General features: G+C 47.6%; 1 protein-coding gene across 1 annotated transcript; it reads left to right on the top strand.

Moving 5' to 3' along the window:
• The first annotated feature begins 205 nt into the window (after positions 1–205).
• Positions 206–9686, top strand: azi2 (5-azacytidine induced 2). The gene is made up of 8 exons (XM_084443793.1): positions 206–323; positions 1166–1388; positions 3683–3799; positions 4215–4314; positions 4685–4821; positions 5413–5474; positions 5812–5942; positions 8229–9686. Exons 2-8 carry the CDS (start codon positions 1173–1175, stop codon positions 8630–8632), a joined length of 1167 nt encoding a protein of 388 aa, XP_084299919.1. The 5' UTR covers positions 206–323; positions 1166–1172; the 3' UTR covers positions 8633–9686.
• The last annotated feature ends 215 nt before the right edge of the window (positions 9687–9901 follow it).

The raw sequence follows: 9901 nt of genomic DNA, 5'->3' as shown, positions 1-9901 counted from the left end.
GGACCAGTGTGTCTGCAATAAAGATTATATATATATATATATATAGCATGTGTGTTTCTTTACCGCATTTTAAATAGAAAATGTTATCTATGTTTTCACAGTCAAATAAAAAGTATTATTGTTGAAAATGTTTAGTGACATTTATTTTGAAATTCTTGGAAAGAACGCTACCGGAAGTGCGTTTCGCTATTGAGGCTAGGATCGACTGCTTTGCTAGCTGTCATCCCAGCGATTCAACACAATTCTTATATTGATATAATATCATGTTCATCACATTCAGGACCTGATATCCCTCGTCAACACCACATTACAGGTTCAACCAGGTAGGCTAAAATATATGTATCATTCAGTGACGTTGGCATTTCCTTTTTGACAGCGGCTAGCGCTGGTAGCTAGTAGACAGCCTTATCTGTCAATCAATTTGCTCATCGCAGATTGACCCGATGCTTCTCAGTTCTTCTAACTATCCAACACATTACCCGTCGGTATGTCAGTGTTACATTTGCTATTTACGGTAGCTAGTTCTCGAGTCCTTTTTGTGTTATTGAGCAAGATAGCTAGTGACTAACGTTAGCCTAGCTGCGTTGTTTACCTATTGAGGTCTGACCCCATATCGCTATTCAATTGTTATTTGACTGGCTAGCATGAATTCTACACGATGTCGTAAAAATGTATGAACTTTCTACCTGATTTTTTAAAAGATATGTGGCTAGCTAGCTAATGTTTTTGATTTCGCCTTGATGCAACAGATTGATTGAAGCTTTCACTTTCGTTAGCTACAGTACGTGATTGTGCAGTATTCACTGAGCATATACTCTCTGGCACAGGCTTGTTTTTTCATGTCATTTTTCATTCATTTGTCATTTAGCTAGCAAGCTCCATGTGAAAACGTGCATTCTTATTGTTAATCTCTAGTGTGTGCTAGGCAAACTGAAATGACATCATACATTAGTTTAACTGAATCACTCCCTGAAAGTAAGAATCTCCATAACAAAGTGCATTGGCTAAAAGGAATTAATCATATTTTCCTATATCAAATATACAATTTATAAATGTCTGTGACTGAGTCACTATAGTAGAAGGGCAGAGAATCAAGGTTCAGCCATCCTCATTGTTGACGACTGTACTGACTGAGGCCATTTTGGTTATGACCCTTAACCTGTAGGCCTGGCATGGAGTCCGCTGCGGTGGAAGACGACATCTATATCCTCAAACATGAGACGGCGTACGCAGCAGGTGAAAGCCCCGTGTCGGTGTGCGCCGGGGATGAGTCGGTGGCCTCCCACTTCGCCCTGGTCACGGCCTACGAGGACATCAAGAAACGCCTAAGAGACACGGAGCGAGAGAACGCCCTGCTGAGGAAGCGGGTCAAGCAGCTGGAGGATAAGGTACCGTAGGAGGGACTACAAGGAAGGGAATATTAGGACACAGAAGATAAACAGTGGTCACATATTGGCAGAAAATATGGCTCCCAGTTAATTCATTGGTCTTTATAGGAATTGTCTTCTCTATTACCACAGCTTGACCCAGCGTCCCTGTACACAAGACAGTTACAGCGGATAACTGTCTCGATTTTAATTGAGTCCCACCCTTTATTTATTTATTTGTTTGTTTGTTTAAAAGGGACAGTGCACATCAATCAACATCAATGTTTCCACGTCCATGTAAATGCTCCAGAGTTAACCAAGAGGCTATTTTTCATCTGTAGTCCCGCGGCAGGTCAACAAATCAGTGGCAAGCACCACAATACAATAAAATTTAGTACAACAGAATACAAAAAAATACATGACTAAATTACAAAGGCTACAAAGAAAGGCAATAAGAGCGCCAGAGATGAGATTCCATTATTGTTAGGTCCTTGGTACAAGGGAGTCAAATTATTGGGTTCTGGCTCCTCAACCTTGTAGCAACAATATAATAACAACCCAAGATAATAAAGGTAAAGAAGTAAAATACAGCATAATAGTAATAAAAACAATGTAAAACAGTGCAATATGCTGTAGTAGAAGCCGAAACGCGTCCGTTCTGCTGCCGTCATGAAATAAAACTAATATGATAACGTTAATCGGGAGTGCGGATCTATTTCTCTCTACAGTGGACCCACTGATGGTGACGGGGTCCAGCCTCTCTCCTCTCCTCCTGTAGTCCACCATCAGCTCCTTGGTCTTGTCGACGTTTAGAGAGAGGTTGTTCTCCTGGCACCAACCTGTCAGGTTGTTGACTTCCCTCCTATAGGCCGTCTCATCGTCGGTAATCAGACGTATTGCCGTCATTTCATCAGCGAACTCCAGCGAATTCCAGCTTCTTCCTTCTGGACAAAGATTTATAGTCCCATGAAGTGCAGAACAAAACAGCATAACATAGCTTTGTTGCAGCAGCCATCATTACAGTCAGTTAGCAGACGCTTTTAGTGACTTAGAATAATTGCATTTAACGTAGGAAGTCATTGTACCACTACTCACCAGAACTCACAAGTGCATCTCATATCTAAACAAGTGGCTAATAGCATAATCTTGTGCTAAAGTCAAAGTTCAAGTAACAACATTTAAATACAATAGGTGTTTACAAGGAAGGGTCCAGGTAGTACTTCTTGAAGAGGTTTGAGCCTGCGGCAAAAGATGTACAGCGACTCCACTGTCCTGATATCAGTAGGTAGTTCATTCCATCACTGCGGGGCCAGGACAGAAAAGAGATGTAACCTGGTCGTTCGACCACACCGGCCATCACCTCAGAGTGACGAGGCAACCAGTTGCCTTGAGGCAGGGGTGTAGGGCTAGACCATGGCCTGGAGGTAGGAGGCAACTGTTCCTTTCATTGCCCTGTAGGTTAGTACCAGAGATAAACGGGATGCGAGCTGCTACAGGGAGCCAGTGTAGAGAACAGAGAAGGGAAGTTGTGTGGGATCATTTTGGGCGGTTGAACACCAGATGAGCTCCCAGGACAAGCTCCAAAGGTTTAATGGCTGATGACGCGGCCCCATTAAGGAGGGAGTTGCAGTAGTCCAGGCAGGAAATGACAAGGGCCTGGATGAGCACCCAGTTTGCACTTGCAGCTTTGAGTGACTCTGTTACTGCAAGGAGGACCTCACTAGGGGGGAGGGGAGGAGGAGAGCAGAGAGGGAAGAGATGGGGAGGGTAGAGGGGAAGTCGTAGCAACATTGCACAGATGATGATCTCTTATAGCACATTTCATACACAGAGGCAACACAATGCGCTTTACAGAGAGAAATGGTGGGATGGCATAGGTCCCATCCCTACATATTCCAGAGGGAAGAAAGAAAAAAACAGTACACCCAGGGGCCAGAAAAGTGAGCTGTAAAAAGTGTTCCCTGACTTCTCTCAACCAGACGATCGAGTAAGTTCCTGGAAAATGTTTGTCTGTTGGTTAAGAACATTTAAAGAGCAATGACCATGGGCTAAATACTTCATAGGAGAGACATGGCTATCAGTAGAGAATATAAATAGTTACAGAGATGTTGCCTACAACACCATCTGTGTTGTTGTGTGCAAGACTGCTGCGAACCAAATCTACTTACGGGTACTAATACAGTAAACTGAACTGAACTACCTTAGCCTATTATGTTCTGTTCTACTCTACTCTACTCTACTCTACTCTACTCTACTCTACTCTACTCTACTCTACTCTACTCTACTCTACTCTACTCTACTCTACTCTACTCTAGCTCTTCAGACCAGAGGCGCCACCCTCAGAGGGACCCCAGTATGTGAACAAGGCCTTCAGTGCCTACCGAGGCATTTACATTGAGAAGGAAGACCTGCAGATGGAGCTGAACAAACTGGTAGGTCCATATGAGAGAGAGAGAGAGGGAGGGAGAGAGAAAGAGAGGGAGAGAGAGAGCTGAACAAACTGTTAGGTCCATATGAGAGAGAGAGAGAGAGAGAGAGAGAGAGAGAGAGAGAGGGAGCGAGCGAGCTGAACAAACTGGTAGGTCCATATGAGAGAGAGAGAGAGAGAGAGCTGAGCAAACTGGCAGGTCCATATGAGAGAGAGGGAGAGAGAAAGAGAGGGAGAGAGAGAGAGCTGAACAAACTGGTAGGTCCATATGAGAGAGAGAAAGAGAGGGAGAGAGAGAGCTGAACAAACTGGTAGGTCCATATGAGAGAGAGAGGGAGAGAGAGAGAGTGTGAGAGTGTAGGGGACGGAGAGTGAGAGCGTGTACGTGATCTCCCATGGCCTTCCTCTCTGTCGCTTAGAAAAAGGAGAAGAGTGAGTCAGAGAAGCGCCTGACGGACCAGCTGCAGGCCAGAGAGCTGGAGCTGCTGCAGCTGAGAACAGAGATGGAGACCAGCCAAGGTACAGTACGCTCACAGCCCCGCCCCTCTGACCCTCAATACCCTCTCTCACACCCCTGCCCCCCCAATACACACACACACACATACACACACACATACACTCACACACTGCCTCCCCCACCACCCTCAGTTAAGGTATTCACACCCCTGCCCACCCAATACACACACACACACACTGCCTCCCCCACCACCCTCAGTTAAGGTATTCACACCCCTGCATTTCTACCCTGAGGGAACTCTCTCACACTGTGCGCTCTGTCTCGGGGTGGGGGGGGGGGGGGGGGGGCTATTTTCTCCCCTCTGTTGAATTATCTACATCTGACATGCGCATCTGTACCCCTACCTTCCTCCTCCTCCCTCCTCCTCCTCAGTGATGAAGAGCCTGAACAGCAGCCAGGACCTGTGGCAGGCGGACCGGGTGAACAGCGAGCTGAAGCTGCACACTCTGCAGGAGGAGCTGGAGAGAGCGCAGCTGGAGAACAGCCGCCTGCAGGAGCGCTGCCGCGGGGTAGAGAGAGAGAGAGAGAGAGAGAGAGACCTTCCACACTCACAGGGGATGCGCGGCCGTCAGTCGGTTCGGCCCGCGGGACACAGTTCGGTCTCGGGGGCCGACGGACCGGCGTGTCTCGCGAGCGCCGAAAGCACATAGAATACTTTAGAGACCGTTATCTGGCGGCTCCGTTCGCGTTTTCAGCGAGTCGCCGTCGTTTGGCTATTTCATGATAATATGGCGTACGTCTCCAAACGTATGCGAGGGGACAGCATGTTCGGACAGAGGCCGAATGGTGAAAAAAAAAAAGACGACTTTAGACGCCTTGTTAACTTAAATAGCACTCTTGCTAAATTAACTAGTTCTATCGATCTAAAAGTTCTCTGACTGGCTGAAAATCAAAGACGGTGAACAACGGTCTGTGGAAGATTCTGCACGCTGGATCTTCTGGCAGACAGAAGGCCACAGACGGTGCCAAACGCTACCTGTTCTCATGGCTTGCGCACACCAAAGAGACCGCAACCAATCCACTGGCCCCCTGCTGTTTCTGGAAGACTGTATAATACACCACCGAATGATGGTTGAAAGAGCATATTCTCTGTTTCCCAGGAGCCTGTTGGAAACCCTGGACCAGACTGCGATCAGAACCACAACCTAGAGTCCAAGAACAGGTATGCCCCTCATATTCTCGGCCAGTTTATATGCCTCAGGATAGCCAGACAGGTGTGGGAATTTCACTGGTAGACCACTGTCAATCACAGAGTGCAGGTGTGGCTGTCAGCCACTAGAGGGAGACAGCGCTTTGTTTTCCTGTGAAGGATGTTCTCTTGCATGGCCAGGGATTCAAAGGGAGCTCAAGATTCAGATTCAGATTTGAATCTGAGTGTTGCTACATTGGAGTGCCTCTTCATACTAAATATCACCACTGATTCCTGCAGCATTTGGACTAATCTAGTGCTACTCTGCTCTACCATTCCCTACCTGTCTCTCCTCTGTCCGTCCCCCCAGGGTGAAGACCATGCTGGAGTCCTACGAGGACTTGTGTTCTGAGATCTCCCATCTCCGCTCAGCGCTGAAGCTGCAGATGGACCTGGTGAAGCGTCTGAAGGAATCCTCCCCGCTCGCTGCTAGCAGACCAGGTGAGGGTCAGGGTCAGACCAGGTCGGGATCAGACCAGGTCAGGGTCCGACCAGGTGAGGGTGAGACCAGGGTCAGGTCAGGGTCAGACCAGGTGAGGGTCAGGGTCAGACCAGGTCGGGATCAGACCAGGTCAGGGTCCGACCAGGTGAGGGTGAGACCAGGGTCAGGTCAGGGTCAGACCAGGTGAGGGTCAGGGTCAGGGTCAGACCAGGTCGGCCCGATTCTTTGACAGACTGTGACTAACGTTTTCAGTGCGACCCTTTCTTCTTCGGCTTTTCTCATGTTACTGGCAGACGTGCCCAATACGCAGTAACTGCCAGTAACACGTCAGACCAGGGTCCGGTCAGGGTCCAACCAGGTGAGGGTCAGACCAGGGCCAGGTCAGGGTCAGACCAGGTGAGGGTCAGGTCAGGGTCCAACCAGGTGAGGGTCAGGGTCAGACCAGGGTCAGGTCAGGGTCAGACCAGGTGAGGGTCAGGTCAGGGTCAACCAGGTGAGGGTCAGGGTCAGACCAGGTGAGGGTCAGCTCAGGGTCAGACTAGGCGAGGGTCAGACCAGGTCAGGTTCAGGTCAGGGTCAGCCCAGGTGAGGGTCAGACCAGGGTCAGGTGAGGGTCAGACGAGGTGAGGGTCAGGTCAGGGTCAGACCAGGTGAGGGTCAGGTTGATGTGTGTTGGTTTAATCTTACCCAGAGTTTGTCTGGTTTGGCTGGTATCTCTCACCCAATGAGACCCGTCTCTCTCTCTCACTATTCCCCATGTATTACTAAAAGAAGAACCAGAGGTGCAAATTGGAATCAAATATGATTTGATAATAAAAATGAATATACGTATTCCAGTCAATATCCCAACATAATCCATTTCTTCATGAGATCTGACTGGCAGCAACTGAGGGGGTGGAGGCCGGGGTTCAGAGGATGGATATGTATTTATTTACAGATATTGAGCATCTGTATTCTTCTACGCTTCTCATGTCAGAATCGCCTTATTCAAATGTGGCCCCCTGGAGACCCCTTGGAAGAGAGCAGGAGGGGGAGAGAGGAGAAAGGCAGAGGGACTTTCATTTAAACTTTATTATCTGCTCAAGATTATGATGGGATAACAAAGCAGTGATGTGTGTGTGTTTTTAATTCGGCTTGTATTTGTGTTGCATATTTATGAAGATGCGTTTTGTATTGGGAAGCTGTGGATGGGGTGTGGTTCTCACGGTGAGGTTGTGGTTGTGTGGTAGTGGTTGCGTATGAGTTATTGATGTAGGCCTTCATCCTGTTAAGATCCTTTTGTTTAATCTGTTACTTGGAGTACAGGCTCAAGACACAGTGAATTTGTCACATGTATGCTCTCAACACAGGGAAAATTTGAAATCTGTCTTCCTTTTCAGCATCTATAACCATGTATCGATAAAGGTACATTACACTTAACACTTTTATGTCTGCTTGCTGCCTTTTGGGAACAGGGATCTGGATAAATCAAGTTGAATGGTTTAGTTAGTTAGTAATTAGTAGGGTTGTGCCAAAAAAAAATCAATACAGCAGAGTATTGCGATATTTTTCCAGCCACTTGTATCGATACATTAAATAATAATAAAAATAATTATTATTATTATTATTATAGTTAAGGACAAGGAACATATACAGAACAAGACAGGGAATACATATACAAAAAGAAGGAAAAAATTCAATCATCGATACATTATTCATGTTTTAAACAGATATTAAGTTCTCAAATTTCCCTCAAATCCCTCTGATCAAATAGCCTATGACCTCTGCTCCTGTAGGAGTTGCTGTAGGGCTAGTAGGCTTGTTGCCTTCCAGCACCTGGTCATTTTACATTTTCAGTCAATTATGTAGAGTATTGCAATGTATAGTAATATAATTGTATCGTGATCCATGTGTCATGATACGAATCGCATCGTGAGGTGCTTGCAATAGACAGACAGACAGACAGACAGAATGAAGGAATTACCCCTAGGATCAATAAAGTATCTTTTGAAACTGGTTACAAGAAATCCAAAATGACAAGAAATCCAAAATATACAAGAGTGTAAGAGTGCAAACATGCCTAGAATGGGCTATGGTCAGTTGGCTCGGGTCAGTGTCCAGCCAGCCAGGGGATGCACTGAACAGTCTGATGGTGGCGGTCTTTAGTCTTCAGACGAAGCTACTGTGTGTTTGAGCTTTTGGGTCCAGGCGACCAGAGATGGTGACGGATGGTGTTGCTCTGGTGAATCAGTTGATCCAGTGTTTGTCCTGAAACGGGCCGTGTATGTTCTTGTCCCTCTCCCCAGCGGCCCCCATGGTTCCGGTCCAGTGCCTGGATGACATGGAGAAGAACCACCGACCGGTCCGGGTATCGGGTCCTCGCCCCCCTAGTGCCCCCCCGGTGCCCTCCAGCTCTGGCCGCCCCTGTCCCCCTGTGGGCCCTCCGGCACTGGATGGTCTGAGGGAGGACTGCTGGGGACAGGGCCCCTGGTCCAGCCACTATCCCGGGGCCCTGAGCAGCCCTGTGCTCTTGCCCCCCCCACCTCAGAACCAGGCCTCTCTGGACGACAGCTCCTGGTCCTTCCCCAGCCCTCCCAAGCCTAGCGACGCCCTCTTCTGGGAGGGCCAGAGTAGCCCTCCTCACCTGTCCAGCAACAAGTGTGACAGCCCCAAAAGCCCCCCCAAAAGTGAATGGGCCAAGCCCTACTGACCTGAGCCCGCCCCCATCCCCCTGCCTGCCGCATACCACCTGACCTGCCTTAAGACCACTCCTCTGGACCCCCCAGCCATGGGAACTAGCAGGAGACTCTCTGGGGATCCACCGCTGATACGCTGAGGGAGACTCCCCTGAGCTCTCATCATAGAGGAAATACCATACATGGACAATAAAGATGTTTGAGACTCTCCACAGCCAAATGGCTTTGTGTGTGTGTGCGTGCGTGCGTACATGCGAATGACTGTGTCTGTGCGCGCAAGTGAGAATGAGTGTGTGTGTCTGTCTGCGTCTCTTTGTGTCTCTCCATTTGTCTATTGGGGCTCAAAGTCTATCTTTCTGATCCACAGTCGGATGCATATTAGTTTTGACCGTAGCCCCCTGATGTAAGTCTCTTCACATGTTGCCGTTGTAAAGTATATAGTCGAATGGTTATTTCATGATGTGAAGGCAGTATTTAGGTAATACAGATGGTGTTCTGTGCTATAATGCATACAGGCATATATACAGCATATACCCTCACTAGCACCAACAAGGCTCAACTGTCTGTCTGGTTTGGTATCTCTTGCCCACTGGCAACGATGCCTCTTCCTCTGATGTTTCACAAACGGATAGCTGATCGGTTTTCTTTTCACTGATATAATGGTAAAGAGGCATTTCAAAAGTCCCCTGTCAAAAAAAGAAAAGAAAAAAAAAAAAAAAAAGCTGTGTTTTTTGAACATTCCGACTGAATACACTAACAGCAGCGTTAGCTTCAGAGGCCGTACGTGCACTGGTTACACACTCCCTATGCGTTAGCTTCAGAGGCCGTACGTGCACTGGTTACACACTCCCTATGCGTTAGCTTCAGAGGCCATACGTGCACTGGTTACACACTCCCTATGCGACTACTAAGAAGGTACTATGTGTCGTATTGCTCTATTCTAGCACATATTGCTGTGGGAAGGTTAAAGTGGGATTATTGCTATCGCCATGTTTCTGGATTGACAATCTTGAATAGCCAGGGGAAGGCCAGCGGCAGAGGCTAGTGAATGTGTGTCCGACCGCTAGTTGTATCCACTAACATTGCTGTGTGACAAGGTGTTTGGTTTACATTGTTCAGCTGAGTTGAATTCTACCCCAACACAATGTAAACCAAACACCTTGTCACACAGCAGAGTTACTTCCTGCTGTCACTGGAGTCAGTCAAGTGAGGTTGTAAAAACTATGTCAGTAATGTAAGAGATTCATGTCAGTCCTCACAGGAGAGAGGCAGAGATGATTATC

The sequence above is a fragment of the Borostomias antarcticus genome (assembly GCF_949987555.1).
Source record: "Borostomias antarcticus genome assembly, chromosome: 10".
NCBI lineage: Eukaryota > Metazoa > Chordata > Actinopteri > Stomiiformes > Stomiidae > Borostomias > Borostomias antarcticus.
Note: the sequence above shows the minus strand (reverse complement) of the source record. Positions and strands in the feature narration are given on the sequence as shown.

Coding starts and splice junctions, on each gene's coding strand:
- azi2 (XM_084443793.1), top strand. CDS start 1,173: ATGGAGTCCGCTGCGGTGGAAGACGACATCTATATCCTCAAACATGAG. Junction 1,389..3,682: donor TCAAGCAGCTGGAGGATAAG/GTACCGTAGGAG, acceptor ACTCTACTCTAG/CTCTTCAGACCAGAGGCGCC. Junction 4,822..5,412: donor TGCAGGAGCGCTGCCGCGGG/GTAGAGAGAGAG, acceptor TCTGTTTCCCAG/GAGCCTGTTGGAAACCCTGG.